Source organism: Barbus barbus (genome assembly GCF_936440315.1).
Source record: "Barbus barbus genome assembly, chromosome: 46".
In the NCBI taxonomy this organism is placed as follows: Eukaryota; Metazoa; Chordata; class Actinopteri; order Cypriniformes; family Cyprinidae; genus Barbus; species Barbus barbus.
Window position 1 is genome coordinate 21,952,509 of NC_136724.1, and position 21,351 is coordinate 21,973,859.

At 36.4% G+C, this 21,351-nt stretch overlaps 2 protein-coding genes across 3 annotated transcripts; one reads left to right on the top strand and one right to left on the bottom strand.

The window, feature by feature from the left end:
- Positions 1 to 610: 610 nt before the first annotated feature.
- On the top strand, positions 611 to 13,149 carry nlrc3 (NLR family, CARD domain containing 3). 2 transcript variants are annotated; one of them, XM_079409290.1, is made up of 19 exons: positions 611 to 1,003; positions 4,280 to 4,443; positions 4,715 to 4,975; positions 5,073 to 6,861; positions 7,050 to 7,136; positions 7,644 to 7,727; positions 7,915 to 7,998; positions 8,587 to 8,670; positions 8,758 to 8,841; positions 8,927 to 9,010; positions 9,100 to 9,183; positions 9,268 to 9,351; positions 10,030 to 10,113; positions 10,407 to 10,490; positions 11,735 to 11,818; positions 11,896 to 11,979; positions 12,450 to 12,533; positions 12,604 to 12,687; positions 12,919 to 13,149. In XM_079409290.1, exons 2-19 carry the CDS (start codon positions 4,350 to 4,352, stop codon positions 13,007 to 13,009), a joined length of 3,414 nt encoding a protein of 1,137 aa, XP_079265416.1. In that variant the 5' UTR covers positions 611 to 1,003; positions 4,280 to 4,349; the 3' UTR covers positions 13,010 to 13,149. The 2 variants fall into 2 exon arrangements, 1 of the variants encoding a protein (XP_079265416.1); XR_013783827.1 differs by having other exon boundaries at positions 767 to 1,003; positions 11,903 to 11,979.
- Positions 13,065 to 21,340, bottom strand: LOC306864969 (clusterin-associated protein 1 homolog). The gene is made up of 12 exons (XM_079409291.1): positions 20,825 to 21,340; positions 20,438 to 20,495; positions 20,124 to 20,235; positions 19,825 to 19,909; positions 19,564 to 19,743; positions 19,289 to 19,468; positions 17,988 to 18,121; positions 17,534 to 17,675; positions 17,284 to 17,356; positions 17,108 to 17,209; positions 16,984 to 17,033; positions 13,065 to 14,065 (listed from the first exon to the last, which is right to left on the bottom strand). The coding sequence occupies exons 2-12, from the start codon at positions 20,457 to 20,459 to the stop codon at positions 13,883 to 13,885; spliced, it is 1,263 nt and encodes a 420-aa protein (XP_079265417.1). The 5' UTR covers positions 20,460 to 20,495; positions 20,825 to 21,340; the 3' UTR covers positions 13,065 to 13,882.
- Between the last annotated feature and the right edge of the window lie 11 nt (positions 21,341 to 21,351).

The following is a 21,351-nucleotide window of genomic DNA, read 5'->3' on the forward strand; positions in this document are numbered from 1 at the left end:
CGACTTTTATGTTTTCTAAGTGAATATATTTTAAAATGTAATTTATTTCTGTGATGCAAAGTTAAATTTTCAGCATCATTACTCCAGTCTTCAGAGTCACATCATCCTTCAGATCATGCTTATTATTATTATTATTATTATTATTATTATTATTATTATCAGTGTTAAAAACAGTTATGCTGCTTCATATTTTTGTGGAAACGATGAAACCTTTTTTCAGGATTCTTTGAACAGCATTTATTTAAAAGAGAAATCTTTGGTAACATTATGAATGTCTTTTACTGTCACTTTTGTTCAATTTAATGCATCCTTGACCCCAAACTGACCCCGTATACTTATTTATTTTTTAGTGGTCTGCATCTTTGTCTCATTTGTCAGTCTGATCTCTCAGTCTCTTGTTTCTCTTCCTGTTCTTTTAATCAGCACTTCCTGTCCTGTCTGTATCAGATGCATCTTCTTAAGACAAAGTCACACATATATTGACCTGCATTGACTTTTATTTTTTTCTGTATGCATTTTAGCTCACATGCATGATCTTATCTTGTGTTATTCATCACACACAGCTGTAGTCATGTGTGAAAATGTGTTTTTGTGTTGTGAGTATTTTTACAGTCTAATGCTTATGTAAAGCGAGCGCGTGGAAGCCTGTGCATGTATGTGTATGTGGCTTTGTGCACATAGTGACAGCATGTCAGACAATGCTACGCGTCAAAAGTGCATCTGTGGCCTGCTGCACAGGAAGAGAAGGAGGTGCAACAGGAAGGATAGAAGAGAGGGAAAGAAAAAGACAGACGGTGTGTGACAGAGACACTCAAACAGAAAAAGTGTCGAATGGAGGATGAAGATGAGTTTCGTGAGAAGTAGGGTAGAGAAGAGCAGAGGTTAGCAGATGCTAGCAAGACTTCCTGTGCTCAGAAACACACCTGATGCTCCTGCACTTGAGTTTGTGTGTTTGGAGCCTCCAGATCTGAAGACCAACAAGATCAACACCACTTAATCAACAGTGAGTATTTCCTTTCATCATCAAGTGGATTAGCTATATTTTATATGATAAATTTGTGTGTATAAGGTGTTTGTCCTTAAACATGAGCCGTATGTAGTTAATTGCTGGAGAATTTCTATTTTTTTGAACACACAATCTTCAAAAAACTGTAAATGTTAAACATAGTTACATTAATTAATATTGCTGTTGTAAAATCATTATTTCATTCGGTTTTTTTTAAGAAAACGTTTTTATATACATGTATCTTGGTGTTCTGAGTGGTTACTATGGTATTTAGGATGGTTGCTAAGGTATTTAAGTATTTAAAATAAACTCTAACACTAGCTTTCTATATATATATGTGTACACCTTGCTACGTGTACTGCGTTAGGCTAACCGAGACTTTTGCAATTGCATTTTGTTGCTCTTTTGTTGGTTTTGATTGCTTCTATTGTCCTCATTTGTAAGTCGCTTTGGATAAAAGCATCTGCTAAATGACTAAATGTATATTTAGTATGGTTGCTAGGGTAAAGGATAGTTGCTATGGTTTTTTTGAGTGGTTACTAAGGTATTTAGGATGGTTGCTAGGACAAAGGATGGTTGCTAAGGTATTCTTAATGGTTACTAAAGTATTTATGATGGTTGCTAGGGTAAAGGATGGCTGCTAGGGTATTCTGAGTGGTTACTGTGGTATTTAGGAAGGTTGCTAGGGTATTTAGGATAGTTGCTAGTATGTTCTGAATGGTTAATAGAGTATTTAGGATGGTTGCTAGGGTATTCTGAGTGGTTACTAGGGTATTTAGGATGGTTGTTAGGGTATTCTGAGTGGTTACTAGGATAAAGGTTGGTTGCTGGGGTATTCTGAGTGGTTACTAGGATAAAGGTTGGTTGCTGGGGTATTCTGAGGGGTTACTAGGGTATTTAGGATGGTTGTTAGGGTATTCTGAGGGGTTACTAGGATAATTATGGTGGTTGCTAGGGTATTCTGGCTGTCTAGATTTAAAAGTAAATGATGTTTTAGAAGAAGCTCTGGATATTTGTAAGGGTCCAGTCAATCAGTTTTGATCCTATTTTATATATAGATATGGTGTATGATAACTACTTTTAACCCAACCATGGGAAAAAAATAATTCTTGCTATATTTGTTATTAAAATACCACAAAGGAAGTGACCTACTGTTGTTTGAACACGTTTAGGCCGATTTACACATCAAGTGTAACATGACATTGACACTGCTGTTCTGTGTTACCGGGTCTGTTTCTTACTGAACCTACAGTATGTGAACATTTACATCTTCTTAAATTGATTTTGGCCATTAAAAAGTTTTAGGTCAGTATGATTTGTTTTAAAAACACTTATAATCAAAAGTAACTGCAAAGCATTTATAATCTTACAAACGATTTTTATTTCATATAAATGCTGTTCTTTTTTATTAATTGAATGTCGTGAAAGTGTCCTGAAAAATGCATCATGGTTTCCATGAAAACATTAAGATGCACAACTGTTTTCAACACTGATAATAATGAGAAATGTTTCTTAAGCAGCAAATCCTTATTTGAGAATGATTTCTGAAGATCATGTGACACTGAAGCCTGGAGTAATGATGTTGAAAAATCAGCTTTGATCACAGAAATAAATTACATTTTAAAATATGTTCACATAGAAAACAGTTATTTTAAATTGTAATAATATTTTACTATATGCCTGTTTTACTGAATTTTTTTTTATCAAATAAGTGCAGCCGTGGTGAGACTTCTTTCAAAAACAAAATGTATATTTTATATTGAAATCTTTCTTATATACATATGTATACACACACAATTAAATAAACATTGTCCACGAATTAATTCATTCGATGACTACATGTAGCCTCCTTTTTCAATTTAACTGACAGCTATATTTGATTATTACATGCTTATGAATATAAATATGCTGCTAAGTCTTTTAGGTCTACAGGCTACTTTGGCTCAAGCATGAGGTTTCCAGGGCTTCCTGCATTAACCTCATAACATCTGCAGAGTCGAAGGCTTGAAAACTTTCTGCTGACTGCACTGTTTCTGTCATCATTGCTGGACAGTAACTGATCACATTTAATCTGGATTATGTAATCATATTCCAAAAATGTAGTACTTGTAATTAGAGTATATTACATGTTAATCAGATTTACTTGTAATCAGATTATATTTACTTTTTATGGATTACATGATTACATTATTCACACAGTGGCAATAAATTATTCATAATTTATGGATTCTGGAAGCCTTGATGAAAATATTTCAATCCTGGACGACTTGCGTGTCGCCGTTTTTGTGTTTATTAATGTGTGTTTAATGCAGGGATTCCCAAACGTTTTTGTCACCCCTTAAAATAAAATATTTGTTGAAATATTGCAGAAACTGTTAATATTTCAATCATGTAACAACACATTCGCATGTTCACAGTTCTCTGATGCTGGTTAATGGTCACACTGACATGCAGGTAAACAAATACAATATTTGTAGTTTTAGTTTCCAAGTGTTTAAATTGCTTTATTTTACATTTTTATGATTTAATTAATTATTAGGTTTTTATCAACTCCCTATTCACTCTCTATCAATTCATTAATGTAATGTTTAATGCTTTTTATGACATTGACATCAAAACATGGAATATATTTTCTTTATCTTTGCTTTTTTATATCGATATGGTACGTTAAAAAAGTAATCTAAAAAAGCAGTCAGATTACATTACCAAAAATGGGTAACCTAGATTACGTTACTAACTACAGTTTTCATCATGTAATCTGTAATCCGTAATGGATTACAATTTGTAAGTAATCTACCCGGGTCTGTCTGTCATATAGGACTCATAATGTGTTTGAGGGGAAGGCCAATGCTGCAGTTTCTACCTCCCCTGAGCTTTTAATTTCCTAACTGGCATGCAGGTTGTTTTGTTAATAGAAACGAGGCATATTGTGGCATAAGATTGTCATTGTTGTCTTGTTGCTACAGGCTTGTAAACTGTACCTCGCATCTGTTTGGGACCGCTGTCATGCTGTAACCATGGTGACACAGTGCTTGTTGAAGCATGTGGGTAATGAGGTTCAGTCTTGGATTCCAGAGAACTGACATGTGCACCTCTGGACATTTCTCTACTTGTTTTATTCAAGACGTTTTAAGGACATTGAACTTTTTTTAAATTCTGAACAGAGTTCAGAATCTGGAAGAAGATAAGCATTGTTTGTCTGTGCAAAACCATGATGCTGTGATGGTGACTGTATCCGTTTGATTGATGATGTGTTGTCGGTCTGTGTTACAGGGAAATGGATGCCACTGAATGACACTGAGGGTCTGACACACACACAGAGCTGGATTCCTAGCGCTCTGGGATGGATAGACATTCCCATATCCCATGGCAGGAGTACTGCTACCTGGATCTGAAGTCCAATGCTCAAAAACAAGAGACTAGCAAAAGCATGGAAGGTAGAGATAAGAAGATACAGCCCACAAAGATATAGCCCATTTTTTTGTTATCAGTCATTTATATTAAATATTGAAATGTATAAATATAAATATATTTACAATTAAATAAAATTAAATAATTATGATAAATATTAAAGATCAATATATATATATATATATATCTATCTCAGGGCTGGCCAAAAATTTAGTATCTGTGCATTCCCATTTTTAACATTTTATGCATTCCTTACACTAAATTATATATTTGTGTATCTATGTGTTTGTTCCTCAGATTCTGGGTGGTTACGCAGACACCAGACATTGTTGCAACGGTTCTTCTCCACCTCCATTTTGGTAAATGTAGTCCATCACATGAGAAAGGCAGACCTGCTTAGTGCACAGGAGGCGGGGCTTATCCAGGAAATGGGGTCGTTGAAAGATAAAGTGCATTTATTGGTTGAGTTCCTGTCTGTCACTGATCCACATGGCGCCGCCCTTCAGACTTATCTTCAAAGTTCACACCTGACTGAATACAACCTTATAACTGTACATGGTTAGTTTATGTGCTTAATTTGTTTGTTCTTTTAAAATTCCTCACAAGTTTAAAGTAAACCTTAAAGTTCCTCACGTCTGTCTCTTTCTCTCCGCAGACTCTGTGGTTCGACCGTATAAAGACGCTCTCATTCAGCGACTCAAAGAAGATGAAAATTTATTGGCGCAAGTCGCTGGCAACTCAAATTCCACTTTACTCCTCATAGAGTGCGTATCTGACCTTCAGCAGCGAGAACACGACCTCGTACAGGTGTCAGTCAACAGAGGGGCGGGGCCACTTCACGGTCGAGTGCTGGGATTGGACAAGCTGATCGCTCCTTTGACGAGAGTTAGCACCGCCCCTCGCGTGACACTGACGGTGGGCGTGGCCGGCAGCGGGAAGAGCCGACTGGTCCGCCGTTTCATCCAGCTATGGAGCTCCGGTCAGATCTATCCAGAGCTGAGTCTCGCAATCCCTATTGCATGCTGGGAATTGAGCAGTTTCGATCGGCTATCGGTCGAGCGATTGCTGCGACTGTGCGTGCCGTATGATAACATGGACGTAATTTTATTTAACGAATCCTGCAAAGTGTTGCTCATTTTGGACGGATTGGAAGAATTTCGCCAGTCGCTGGATTTCGCAGATGCCCCGTCCACTAGCGACCCTCGTCGTGAAATTCCCGTGTCGGATCTCATTGCGAACATTGTACGAGGTAACCTGTTGCCAGGGGCAACGCTCTGGCTTTTGTCAAGGCCTGGCACTGGTGCGAAAGTTCCAGCAGGATTGGTCGACCGTGTGACGGAAGTCCCACCTCTTTCCCGAACGCAAATAAAGGATTATATTAATCACTGTATTATGAACACGCTAGATGCGTATTCGATATCACAAGACAGTTCACCGTCTGAAACAAACGCACCTGAGGATGTCTCCTCCCATGTGTGGACTTACCTGAATTCCCAGAAACCATTGCTCATTTTGTCTTCTGTGCCCGCGGTTTGCCACATTATCGTAACTACGCTATCGCGGCTTCTAAAGTTGGACTCGGATTCCACGCCCCTTCCTCGAACGTTAACAGAAGTCTACGCCCACTACTGTTGGCCACACCTCTCTGGATCAGACACGCCCAGTGGAGGCATCAGGAAGCCGCTTAGCACTCTGGGTCGCCTTGCTTTTTATAGCCTCTTACGACGACGGTATACGTTTAGCGAGACAGAATTGCGAACTTACAGTGTCGACGTACCACCTCAGGGTGGGGCGCTCAGCTACCGCATCCTCCAGCGCAGGCAAAGCTGGTTGTCCAATAGCGTGGCGTGGCAGTTCACACACACGTCCGTGCAGGAGTTCCTGGGGGCGCTCTTTTACTATGTTTCGTCGAGGCGTGGGATGTTCGATCTGTTTTCCGAAAGCGGTGTTTCCTGGCCCCGCATTGGCTTCCACAGCCACTACCGCGCTGCGCTGCAGAAAACCAACCAATCAGACGCCACGGCGCAAGGCAACCTCGACCTCTTTATGCGCTTCCTGTCAGGGCTGCTGTCTCCAGCGGCTGCTGCTTTGCTAGGTGGTTCGCTGGGCGTTGGGCACGAGGAGCAGGTGACCCAGCGCACAACAGCGACAACTTTGCTTCAAAACGCAGTGACTGGGACAGGAGGCGACGCCGTTAGCATGCGCAGCGTCACGATAGTAACGTGTCTGGCGGAGCTGCAGCAGGCAGAGTGGCTACGATCCGTAGAGGACGATCTAATTAACTGCAGCCTGCGGGGAAAGCTGAAAGGCGGAGTTTGTGCTGTTCTCGCCTACTTGTTGCAAGTATCAGACGCATGTACCGAAGAGACACAACTGTCCAACTGCCTAGACTCCTCCTCTTTGAAGAGGCTCCTCCCACAGCTGCTGTACTGCAGTAAGCTGAGGTGAAATGTGCATGTTTATACTTAAAAGACAAAACTCTATAGCATAAAGTTAGTATATACAGTTTGAGTTCTATATTTAAAGACTTCCAAAGCCATATTACAGATTTGTGTGAGAAACACACCTAAGTTTGAGTTATTTTTCATGTTAAATGTGTATCTTATTAACTCTGTATATGTATGTTGTGCAGAATGGAAAACAATGAGTTTAAGGAAGGCACCATGGAGCTGTTGGGAAGTCTGCTGAGTGCCAAAGAGTGCCATATTCAAATGCTCAGGTATGGACACACACATATACACTACCGTATACAGTAAGTTTTATTATTTTGCAAGAAATTAACACTTTTATTCAAGGGTGCATTACAGTAAATTGATCAAAAATGACATTTACATTGTTACAAAAATGGCTTCTAAATAAATATAAATATTGTTCTTCTGAACTTTTAATTAATCAAATACTTAACGGATAACGGTTTAGCAAAACATTGATAAACAAATGTTTCTTGAGCAATATTAGAATGATTTCTGAAGGATCGTATGACACTGAAGACTGGAGTAATGATGCTGAAAATTCAGCTTTGAATCACAGGAATAAATAATATTTTAAAATATTCAAATAGATAATGTGTAATAATATTTCACAATATAACTGATTTTACTGTAATTTGTGAAATAATTGCAGCCTTGGTGAGCAGGAGAGACTTACAGACCCCAACCTTTTGAATGCTAGGATGTTTTTATACAACCTTTAACTTGTTTAACTCTCTTTCTCTCTCTTTTATTAGTCTGGCTGATAACTCCATAAGCAGCAAAGGCATTAAACCGCTCAGTCGGGCTCTACTCGTCAACCGAACCCTCACAACCCTGGAGTCGGTGACTTTTTTTTTTTTAATTTATTGATCATTTTGCATTTTCACTAGCAATTACAAGGTCATTTAAAAACATGGTGCAAACTCATGTGATACGTCTTTTCTTGTGTCCTTGATCCTTATAATCCGAATCAACAAGAGAAAATAAAATAGATTTTAATAAAACTGATCTCTGATTTTTTTTTAGTCTTCGTGGCAATAATATTGGTGCCAAGGGAGCAAAGACGTTGTGCGAGGCCCTAAAAATGAACCAGGTCCTCGTGACAGTCCAGTAAGTTCTGATAAACCATTATAGAATTGTTATTGTTTTAATTTTTTCAAAATATTGTAATATGTATAATAAATAAAATCTATTTATTTATTTATGAAACATTATTTAAATAATATATATTTCTAATTGATTAAATTGCAATAATAAAAGAGATCCTCATGTCAGTCAAGTGAGTTCTGACAAACATTATAGAATTGTTACAGCTTTTTATTTTTTTGTTGTAATATTTATAAAAAATAATTTTATTTATTCATATTATTTTTATAAAATATTATTTCCTAATTTTTTCTAATTAAGTTTTTTTTGTTTAATAAATTTAATAAAAGAACTAATGAGGTCCTTCTGTCAGTCAAGTGAATTCTACATAATAAAATTGTTACAGCTGTAAGTGTAAAAAATATTTATAATAAATAAAATGAATGTTTTTATTTATTAAATAATTTTTGAAGAAATACATTTTGAATTTAATGCATAAACAAATCTTTAATCAATTATTTGCTTTAATTTGTACACGCTTGTGAGCACATATGAGCATACTGTATGTGTGTTTTTGTTTGACTGGATGTGCGTGCGTGTTGATTCATGCAGTCTGCAGAATAACCACATAGAGGATGAAGGAGCGCGTGCACTGGCGGAGGTTCTTCAATCAAACCGAAAGCTCACCACACTCAAGTAGGTCTTTGTTTTAGTGTGTGTGCGTGTGTGTGTGTGTGTGCACTTCAGCAGAGCATCATAAACACAAATCTGCATGTATTGCAGCGTTCAGAAGAACAGCATCGGGCCAGAAGGAGTGAAAAAAATCGGAGAAGCCCTTACAAAGAATCAAACTCTACAAGATCTCAAGTAAGAGGCTGAAGTGTCAGCTCAAAATCTGATCAGATTAAACTCTCTGCTGAAAATAATTCTGTCTGTGTGAATGTTATTGCAGTGTCTCCAGCAATCATTTGGGTGATTTGGGAACAGTCGCTCTGGCTCAGGCTCTTATGGTCAACCATGTACTCCACACGCTCAGGTAAAACACATTAAATGAGCCAGCTCATTACAAATAATCCAATCAATGAATGTGAATAAACGTCTGATCTGTTTCTCTCATGTTTTCAGTCTTCAGAGTAACTCCGTGAGTGACAGAGGCATTAAAGCTCTCTCGCACGCTCTTCAGTCAAACCGAGGACTCAGCTGTCTCAAGTATGTCAATGTCTAACGCCACAGTATTAAACTATTTAAACATGAATGTTCTGGCTAAGGAATAATTCTGATTGTGTGTGTCAGTCTGAGGGAGAATTCAATAGGAGTCGCTGGAGCCAAAGACATCGCCAAAGCCTTAAAAGTCAACACTTGTCTTAGAGAACTCGAGTAAGTACACACAAAAAACATGTTTAATGTCAAAATGAACACATGCCTTTGTCTTTTACTGGTTTTATATAAAGCTAATTAAGACTAAAAATAATGTTTGTGTATGTATTTTTTCACATATCTATATTAAAAATACTACAAATGTTTTAAATATGTATAAATATTTAACTTATAAATATTGTAAATTATTCTAAATATTTTTTAAGTAAAATAAAAAATGTAGTCTGTAATAAATATTAGCTTTATTCATTTATATATATATATATATTAAATTGTATGTAATAAAAAATGTAATAATTAAAAAAATTAATACATTTAATAATATGTAAAAAGCTAATTGTAATAGACTAGAAATATGAAATTTCATGCAATATTTTTTTTTGTTTATTTCCTATTAAAATAAACCGTCATTTATTATTAACTTATAAATGTATATTCGTTATATAATCAGTTTTTAATTTTGAAGCGATATAATCAAATTTATCAATTTTTGGAGTTTTTTTGTTAATCTATCAAATAATCACATGAACTTTCTTGCCTCAAAACTGAAGCATTTTGTTTCACAAAGTCATTTCAAATTAAATGTAGTACTCTTTGTGTCACCGTGTATTGAGCTTTTGTTCTACTCACCCTGAATGTATTGCAAATCATTTATCGGTGTTTTTATCTGTGTGTAAGTTTGACCGCTAATCTTCTTCACGATGAGGGAGTGACGGCCATCGCTGAAGCCATGAGAGTCAACAGAGCAATAACATCCTTACAGTGAGAAAACACACATCATCTCAATAATATACACTCCTGAAACTATCAGAAACACCAACACAAAACACACATATTCATACACTTAGAAATGAATACAAAAGAGATGAGCTAATGAGAACCTTAAAGATGACTCTTGGTCGGGTAATGAAATCGTCGAGGTCAGGATGTGATGTTGTCCATGTTAGGATGTGAGATCATGCTATCTATCACACTGACTTCATATGAAGGTGTTGCTTTTAGAAATCCGTTTCAAATATAAATGACTAATATATTCCTGTGTGTGTGTATTTCAGTCTCCAGTGGAACTTCATAAAGGCTGGAGCCGCTAAAGCTTTAGCTCAGTCTCTCATGAGCAACACCTGCATTCAGCTGCTGGAGTAAGAACTTTTACATCCTCATGCATCAAACGCTAGCAGTCCTTTCCTGTGCAAAATCATCTCCATAGATCACTGATATTTTGTTATCTCATTGACTCCATATTTTTAAAAATAAAAGTTTCTTCAATGCTGCTTTAAAGCATTTTAGAACCATAAGAGCTTACACTCTTTTAAGGGGTTTTTACAGTGGTACCATAGAAGAGCGATTTGTTTTTTAAGTTTTGAAAGTCTAAAGAACCTTTTGTGGAATGGAAAGGTTCCATGGATGTTAAAGGTTCTTCATGGAACCAATAATTCCAATAAAGCACCTTTATTTTTAAGAGTATTCTTTATTAGCATTTAACAACCAGGTTCTTTATAGTGGAAAAATGTTCGGTCTAACTTTATATTAGGTGGCCTTAACTACTATGTACTTACATCAAAAAATAAGTATAATGTACTTATTGTGTTCATATTGTATTGCAGAACACTTTTGCTGCTATTGAGGTGGGATATGGGTAAGGTTAGGGACAGGTTTGGTGGTATGGGTAGGTTTAAGGGATGGGTCAACAGTGTAATAATTAGTGTTTCTGATCTGTTTTTGTTTAGTTATGTCTCTGTCTTCCTACCTAGTTTGTTCCTATGATTATTAGTTAATTAGCTCCACATCTGTTTCTGTTCTTCCTTGATTACGTTCAGCCTTTAAAGCATGTGTTCTCCCCTGTTTGCTTTGTCCGCTATTATATGTGTTACACCAGCCTGAATCGTCGTGAGTAAAGTTTATTGTTTTGGATATCCCTGCCTGCCGTGTCTTGGGAGCACTAACGTAACATGTATCTACAATATAGGTATTTTTAAAAATATAAATACACATGTATGTACTCAATAAGTGCATTGTACCAAATTATTAATTTAAAAGTACATAGTAGTTAAGACCACCTAATATAAAGTTGGACCAAATGTTCTTAACATTAAGAAAAAATGGTTCATTACTGTGAAACCCCCCTTTTGGAAACTTTATTTTCAAGAATGCACAGGTTCTTCAGATCCATGTTTTGGTTTTTGTGGAAAGTGCTACAACATAGAAGGTTTATTAAGGAACTACAGAATGAAATGCTCTCTAATGCATTAGGCTGAAAACGACTTTTGTTTGGAATGAAACAAATATTTTTTTTTTTAAAAAGTGCATGTCTCATTGAAAAATATATATTGTAATGTAGTGATATGTGTCTTGAATGATGAGCCGTTGTGTGTTTCTCTGTCAGTCTGCAGGAGAACGCTCTGGGTGATAACGGTGTCATTGCTCTGGCCAGTGCTCTGAGGTCAAACTCTTCTCTCAGTGTGCTCTAGTGAGTCTCACTTCAGTTTTCGTCCTTATGTTTGCTAAAGCTGATTGTGTCTGATCTTGCATGTGTGTGTTGTGAAGTCTTCAGGGTGTATCAGCGGGTAAATCAGGGGCTGTTGCTCTAGCGGATGCTCTGGTGGTCAACGAAAGCCTTCATACACTAGAGTAAGTATCTTCTGCTTACCCAGCCCAAAAAACAGTAATATTGTAAAATATTGTTACCTTTTTTTTTTTTTTTACTGTTTTCTATTTGAAAATATTTTAAAAAGTAGTTTATTCCTGTGATCAAAGCTGAATTTTCAGCATCATTACTCCAGTCTTCAGTGTCACATGATCCTTCAGAAATCATTCTGATTTGCTGATTTCAAAAGAACAGCATTTATTTGAAATAAAAATCTCTTGAAACATTATAAATGTCTTTACCGTCACTTTGGATCAATTTAATGCATCTTCTCTAAATAAAATTATTAATTGCTTTAAAAAAAAAAACTAAATTCTTACTGACCCCAAGCCTTTGAACAGAAAAATAATTTTTGCATACAACTAGGAAAAAAAGAAAGAAATAACTGGCACAGTGTATGATAAACTCTCTTTAAAAACTAAAATATTACTCAATATTTCCCATTTTTGTTTAGTCTGCGTGGAAACTCCATTGGGATGGAAGGAGCGAAGGCGTTTTCCAGTGCTCTGAAGAAAAACAGGAGCTTGAGAAGTCTGAAGTATGTCTACAGAACACATTACTCTCCTATATAATCATATACTCTGATTAAAAAAATGTTGTGTTTGTAGTCTACAGGAGAATTCTCTGGGGATGGATGGAGCGATCTTCATCGCTACTGCACTGAGAGGAAACCATCAGCTCACCTACATCAAGTCAGTCTGTGTGTGTGTGTGTGTGTGGGTCTATGTGTGAACCGCCGTCTGTGTGTGAGAGGTTCAACCACAGTGTGTCATGATTGCGTGCCACGTGGTAAATGTTTAGCACTGGCTGTGGGTGTGATTCTGAACACTGATCATTTCAGTTTTGCTGTGAGTGGCACATTTCACCTCAGATCCTGAGTGAGATTCTGTGATGTGTGTCATGATTTCCTATTTCTGCTTCAGTCTCCAGGGTAACGGCATCGGGGAGTCAGGGGCAAAGGTCGTCTCAGACGCCATCAAAGCTGGTGCTCCAGATTGTGTGGTGGATATCTAGCACACGCAGCATGTTTATTTAGAGCCTTATTCATGTAAATATTTCCAAAGTTTATGTATTGAAGTTGTGTAATAATAAATGTTTATTTTATAAAACAGAAATGACAAAGACGTTGCCTTAATAAAACACATCATACAACAATTTTGCTGAGCTTTCATTCAGATGAATTCAAGTAACTGAGAATGTTAACGGCAATTAAACAGGCGTCTACACTTGAATACAGATGAGAAGGTATATTCATATATACTGGAAATTACATTTTGTTATTTACAGATATTTATCTTGTTCCCGTGTCATGAAAAAAAAATGATGTGAATTGTCACATTCAGGTCGATGCAGCAATTTACATAAGAATTGAAGTCTGTTATCCTTTTAGCAAATGCATGGTTATTTAAAGGTAGAGTTCACCCAAAATTTTAACTTTTTGAAAATTTACTCACTCTTAGGCCATCCAAGATATAGATGAGTTTGTTCGGGACAGATTTCATTTGCTCACCAATGGATGCTCTGCAGTGAATGGGTGCCGTCAGAATGAGAGTCCAAACAGCTGATAAAAACATCACAATAATCCACACCACACCACTGCATCAATTCATGTCTTGTGAAGCAAAAAACTACTTGCTTGTAAGAAACAAATCCATCATTAAAGTGTTTTAATTGACTGGATTACTTGTGGATTATTGTGATGTTTTTATCAGCTGACGGCACCCATTCACTGCAGAGCATCCATTGGTGAGCAAGTGCTAAATTTCTCCAAATCTCTTTCCATGAAGAAACAAACTTAACTATATCTTGAATGGCCTAAGGTGAATTAATCTTCAGCAAATTTTCATTTTTGGGTGAACTATTCCTTTAATGCATGCTGGTTGCACATTAAAAATCATTATCGCTCTCCTCAAGGATTTGTGGGTGTAGCGATCGCTTTGAGCGTCCTGGTTTGGTGGAGGAGCCCTCCAGACTGTCATTGTCTTCATCCAGATCCTCGTTTTCCTCTTCCTCCTCATCTTCTTCACCATCTTCATCATCATCGTCTACGTCGATCTCACTATCCTCTGACTGCAAAGCAAAGCACATTGTGAATTACAGCCGAAGACACACACCGCACTCAGCGGAGGGTAACTGAAACGGGGCTCAATCAATATCCCTAATTAAGAATGATCAAAATTAATTATTGCAGAACCACCAGATTTTCACATTTAGACACACGCACGTCAGTGTTATTGTTAACTAAAGCAATTAAAATTGTTTTTTATAATTGGAAAAAAAAGCTGAATAAAAGAAATATAAAAATTGGATGAAAAATGTAAATTTAGAATTAGAAATGTTGCCTTGGCAACTAACTGAAATAAAATAAGTTTTAAAAATAAAGCTAAACACAAATATAAAAAAACTAATCAAAATGACACGCACAAAAAATAAAAGCTAATAAAAAGTATTTAAAAATGCTATAATAGCATAATAATACTAAAATAACACTGACACACACACCACCTTTCTTCTCTTTTTCTTCCGGCCGCTGCCGGATAGATGGACTCGTTCCTTTACTCTGGGCTTGAAGAACGAGTGCAGAGGAAGAGAAAGAGAGATGGAGTGAAAACGGAGTGAATGAAATGAGAGCTGGCGGCATATATAGAGAGAAAATAAAATGAAAGCACAATGACTGTAGATAAGTTTTATAAGATCATGGAGGAAAAACATGAAAACGTGAAGAAAGCAAGCCTAGGAAACCATGATTGGCTGAATAATCTGAAAACTCTGAAGAATAGAACAAGAAATTAAGAAAATATGTTGGTTCAGTTTTATTATTAACTAAAACTATTAAAAATAGTAGAAATAAAAAACAAAAAAGAAATGCAACTGAACAAGCAACTGAAATAAGTTTCAACTGAAGTACTAAAATTACTCAAACCAAAAGTGAAAAATAAATTAAAACTACATATACATACACACATATAGATTGACAGATAGATAGATACAGTGCCGTGAAAAGGTTTTTGCCCCCTTCCTGTTTTTTTGTTTGTTTTTTTTTACATATTTGTCACACTTAAAAGATTCAAATCATCAAACAAATTTTAATATTACACAAAGATAATGCAAGTAAATACAAAATGCCTTTTTAAAATTATGATCATTTATTAAGGGAAAAAGCTGTCCAAACCTACCTGGCCCTACATGAAAAATGAAATGCCCCCTCCTGTTAAATCATGAAAGAACTGTGATTAACCACAGTATTTTAGAAAGCTGTATTAAATTTCACTAGCCACACCCAGGCCTGATTACTGCCAGACCTGTTGAATCAAGCAATCACTTAAATAGAACCCGTCTGACAAAGTGAAGCATGCTTAAAGAACAACACATCATGCCACGATCTAAAGAAATTCAAGAACAGATGAGAAACAAAATAGTTGACACATATCAGTCTGGAAAGAGTTAAAAAGCCATTTCTGAGGCTTTGGGACTCCAGCGAACCACGGTCAGAGCCATTATCCACAAATGGAGGAAACTTGGAACAGTGGTGAACCTTCCCAGGAGTGGCCAGCCTACCAAAATTACTCCGAGAGCGCCACGACGACTCATCCAGGAGGTCATAAAAGATCCCAGAACAACATCTAAAGAACTGCAGGCCTCACTTTCCTCAATTAAGGTCAGTGTTCATGATTCAACAATAACAAAAAGACTGGGCAAAAACGGTATCCATGGAAGGGTTCCACGGCAAAAGCCACTGCTGACCAAAAAGAACACAAAGGCTCATCTCACATTTGCCAAAAAATATCTTGATTATCCCCAAGACTTTTGGGTAAATGATTCTGTGGACCGATGAGACAAAAGTTTAACTTTTTGGAAGGTGTGTGTCCCGTTACATCTGGCTTAAAACCAACACTTCATTTCATAAACCGAACATCATACCAGCAGTCGGACATGGTGGTGGTGGTAGTGTGATGGTTTGAGGCTGCTTTGACTTGATGGAACCATGGATTCTGCACTCTATCAGAAAATCCTGAAGGACAATGTCCGGCCATCAGTTTGTGACCTCAAGCTCAAGTGCACTTTGGTTATGCAGCAGGACAATGATCCCAAACACACCAGCAAGTCCACCTCTGAATGGCTCAAGAAAAACTAAATTAAGGTTTTAGAGTGGCCAAGTCAAAGTCCGGACTTAAATCTGATTGAGATGCTGTGGCATGACCTTAAACCGTCCATTCATGCTCGAAAACCCTCCAGTGTGGCTGAATTAAAACAATTCTGCAAAGAAGAGTGGACCAAAATTCCTCCACAGAGATGTGTGAGACTCATTGCCAGTTATCGCAAACACTTGATTGCAGTTGTTGCTGCCAAGGGTGGCACAACCAGTTATTAGATTTAGGGGGCAATTACTTTTTCACGTAGGGCCAGGCAGGTTTGGACAGCTTTTTACCCTTAATAAATGAAATCATCATTTCAAAACTGTATTTTGTATGTACTTGGGTTATCTTTGTGTAATATTAAAATTAGTTTGCTCTGAATCATTCAAGTGTGACAGATATGCAAAAAAAAAACAGGAAGGGGGCAAAAACATTTTCGTGTGTGTGTCTCAGTTTGTTCTGTTTCTTCATGTTACTCCAGACAGACTGGATGATGATCAGATCAGATCTCGGTGTGGAGCACTGGCTGTTGTCAGACAAAAATCTCACTGGATTATTACAATTAATGGCAAAATGAATGTTTGGAAATGTAAACTGATATTTCTTCCTGACACACTACAGCAAAAGATAGAAATAACTGACTTTAAACCCTTTTTTTAGCTTCTGAAAATACCAGTGTTCTAATAATTTTGGCCACCACTGCATGTATCATAGCAACAATACCTCAAAAACATTTCTAAAAATTAATTTAAAATGAAAATATAAAAATAAAAGCTATTTCAACATCTTATAGTAAGTAATAAAATAAAATTGTTTTAATTAGAAATATAGAGAGTGAAAGTGTGTTTTCACCTCTTCACTGTCTCCTCCCATACTGCCGATGAATCGAGCGCCACCTCGACCTGCAGCAGAAACACAAATCAAGTACAGGCATGTGAGCGAGGCTGCAGATAATGACGGGCTACATGCTGATCACCTGATATCTGTGCGTGGTGTGGTCTAGGCTGCTGTCCGTCGTCTACGTCACTGTCAGAGCCTTCATCCTCTGGTATGTCCACATCTGAGTCTTCATCTCTTGCTACAGAGGAGGAGAACTCATGAGATCTTTGACACACGTGTTCAAATGTGTGTGTTTGAGAGTGTGTGACCAACCTCCACTTCTCATGAGCCTCTTCTCCTCCTCTTTTAATTTGTTTTGTCTAGTTTTCATTGCCATCTCTGCTTCCTGGAAGAAAAGGGCAAAAGGATTAATCAGGGAAGCATCAGGACAAGCTTTATAAAGTGAATTTGGGTGAAATTGAAAAGTTTCACTTGTCTTTTTTTATTTTTATCTGGATAAATGAATATGGTTTATATACATGAGTACCAGAGCGAAGTTGAGATGCATCTGCACTGATCGTACCTCGAAGCGATCTTGTTCAGCTCTGTGATAGTCGTCTAGCTGCTGCTCCAGGAAGCTCAAGTTACGAAATTTCTCCACGTATGTCTGGTACCGTTTCTGCAAGTCCTCCTCGATCTTCTCATATTCATCCATAAACGCTGGACTACATAATGAAACAGCGTCAGAGATGTCAGTGTCTAAATGGTCTGTGCATTATTTGAACCTTTTTGCATCTAAAGCCATAAAAACATTAAATAAAATAAACATTAACATATATGCAATTATATATATAAAGTTGAAGTACTGAAAAAATAAAACGAAATAAGCAAACTATAAAATATTTTTTTTAAATATTAAAAATGATAAAAACACAAAATATTTCCTAAAACTTTAACTAAAATTAAAATGAAACCAGAAAGTCTTAATTCAATATTTTAACTAAATCTATAATAGCATTTCAATAATATTAGCTCACCGCACACTCTGTAGAGTTTGTAAGCGTTTCTGGTTTCTCTCCAGGTCCTGTTTCTTCTTCTCGATTTTGGCCTCCAGACTGGCCTCATCTGACGATACGTTATTGAGCAGATCTTTTGTCATTTGGATGCTCTCCTGAACACAGATGAGCAAACACATTCAGATGCCATTCAGAGCCCAAAATAACATCACAATCCTCCAAAGACATTCCTCCATTCTCCTCCTGTTCTTTTGCTTGGTAAATATTTCAAGCACGCTGCTCGCTGAATGCACTAAAATCATACTTTTCAAGAACTGACCTGAAACAGAATGTGACTGAGTTCTTGTAGCCCTCTAGAGACTTTCATAACAAACCTTCAAGAACATTTATGCAATATTTAGGGATGAATTTCCTCAGGTTATTTCTCAGTACAGGCAGTTCTTTCAGAACTTCTTTCAGTTTTATAATACTGAAGCAGTGGTTCTCAACCAGCGAGCCTCAAGGTGAGTTATTAGACAAAACAAGCATTACAATCAGCTAAAAGATAAAAATCAAGAGAACTAAACTAAAATCATATGTCTTATTTAATTAATTCCCTCAATAACTGGGATTTTTATTTAAGTACCAGTATTTTCAGGGTCTTGGAAAACCTTGATATAGTAGGAATTTTAAAACGTGTGGAAGACCTAGAAATGTCATGGAAATTAAGAAAATCATAAGTCAAGGGCATTTCTATAGTTAATATAAATTGTTCTAGTTATGTAAAGCTCTAAAATATTTATAGGGTAGAAATTGCGATGTGTAAGTAAAAAGGTAAAAAATAATCCAAAATGACCCTGAAAACATTAACAAAAATGTTTTTTTTTTTTCTGAAATAATCATTAACTGAAATAAAATATGAAAACCCCTAAAATTATTATTTAATTTCAGCTAGTTGCTGATTTTTTAAATTTATTTTAAATGTATTAAAATAAATAAACTAAAACTAATAAATTAAAATGAATAAAAACCTGCTCTATGAACAAACTAATAAAAATGACAAAAACACAACAAAATTACTAAAGTTTAACTACAATTAAAATGAAAACAAAATAAAAAAATAATAATCTAATTCAAAATAACACTGTCCTGAAGAATGTTCAGTTACTGATACATCTGGAATTTAATTATTTGAATTATTACTAATTATTTTAATACATTTTTTTTGACAATGGAAGTCAAAAGGGTAAAAAAACCCTCTGCACTAAAGCGATCATATCATAAAAATCCGGATCTTCTGAACCTGTGCTTGCTGGTTGACTAAGTGATGATTTGTGTTTTACCGTGACGTCTTTGACAGCCGCTCTCAGAGCTCTCTCTGTCTCAGTGATCTCCAGCGGTCGGGCTATCGCAGCCGTCCTGCTCTCTCTCAGGTCCTCTTCGTGCCCCAGCAGGTCAAACAGAGCTGCTCCCTTTGCTGTAATTTCAGATCCCAGCTGACGTGCCACCTTTAAATCAGCTATCTGCCACAAAACATCCAAATGATTAATTATGATGATAATAACTCATAAATCTGACAGAACTCATGATGAAACCGTATCAATCATTTGACACTAACCTTTGACCCCAGATCAAACTTGAACTTGCTGTTTTCATCATTGTTTTGTTCCCCATCTGTGTTCTCTTTGGTTTTCATGGCATTGTAGAGGATGCTGGTGATTTTCAGCATCTCTTTCACAGCGTAACCATCTGCCTGATACAGGCGCTTAAGATTGAGCTTCACATGAGCTTTAGACGCCTAGAGAAACACAGAACATGCAGTGATTTTGACATATACTTTGTTCATGGTGACATTAATAATAATAATAATATATTTTACCATGAATTGAGCCACAGCTTTGATGAAAAACACTCTGTCTGACTCTGTGTCAACATCACTGGGAATTTCCATTTGAGGTTCATATCTACGGGAAGATTCATATAAAATTGCATAATATTTAACATTATCTAATATTGAGGTACATAATATTTTTATATGTGACCCTGGAGCACAAAACCAGTCTATATTTGTATCATCATTAAAACATAATTTAAAGTGCTAAGCATCCATATCAGACATAGAAAACATGGTGTCTCTCTGCCACCACACAATATTTATAATATATTAATATATCTTACCTCTTAACAAGCCAGATGAGGATTTCAGCTACTAAAGGGAAGTTTGGAGATCTGAAGTTCTCCATGGAGATGAGACGAGGGTAGCCGAGTGCTCTCATCATCTCTGTAAAATCTACATATCCAGATCATACTGTAAGTGTTCTACTAATATCCAATCATACACCTTTTTCATGCATGCATTAGCATAAGCTACATTTCTACAGAAACAGTATCTGATTACACAACAGCTACTCATTTCTATGATGCTTTATGACTACATACTGAAACATGTTTTATATATAAATGTTATAAGAGTCCCTTATTAGTTCACTTACTTCTCAGATCTCTAAAGGACATGATTGCTGTCTTTTATTCAGTAAACACGACTTTCATCTGTTGAAAAACGACACATTCCACTAAAAGCAATACAATTCAGTTGTTAACGCGCTTAATAAGACCTCAAATCTAACTGAAAGCGAATATATCTCAAAAACTATGTATATGAATAACTTCATGTTCAATGAAAAACAAATAAATTACAACAAACCACATCCGATATTAGCTAGTTTGATGAACAATGATCATCGTTCGCTCTAAAATTCATATACATATGCTGTTAATCGAGAATTATAACAAACTGGTACTGTCTTAGTCGTAAATCTGGTCACATAAGTTAATTCATAAGTTAATAGATAATTAGCATAAAATAGCGGAAAACTTGCCTTTCATAAGCGTCTGTTGTTGCGTTCGTCACTATGGCAGCCATAAGGAGCTACGGGAGCACACGAAGGACAAACAACATTGCAATTTTGAAACGCGTCTTTAGAGGACGTTCATCTGAAGATTATTTTCTTGCAAAATTACAGTACAGCCATTTACGCCTGGCACCCAGGTATATAATAAAAGAGTCATACGTTTTTTCATAAAGCAGATTAGTGGAGGTTTTTAGATATTATATATAAACCTACAAACAACATCTAGATTCTAGAATATTCAATAAACAGTTAATACACAAAATAAGATATATTAAACAGCAACGAAATTCTCTTTGCATTATTATTCCCTCAATTTTCTCAAAAGCTGTCGTATATTTTGCGAGTTTCAAACATCCCCTGTCCACTTCTGCTTATATACGTGCAATTTCCCCCTAAAATATGCGTATAAATCAAATAATATGATCTTTTTCTGCATTGTCTGTCTTTCGGTGATTCACGTGGGTTTTGGGCACGTTGACGCACGGCTTACGTCA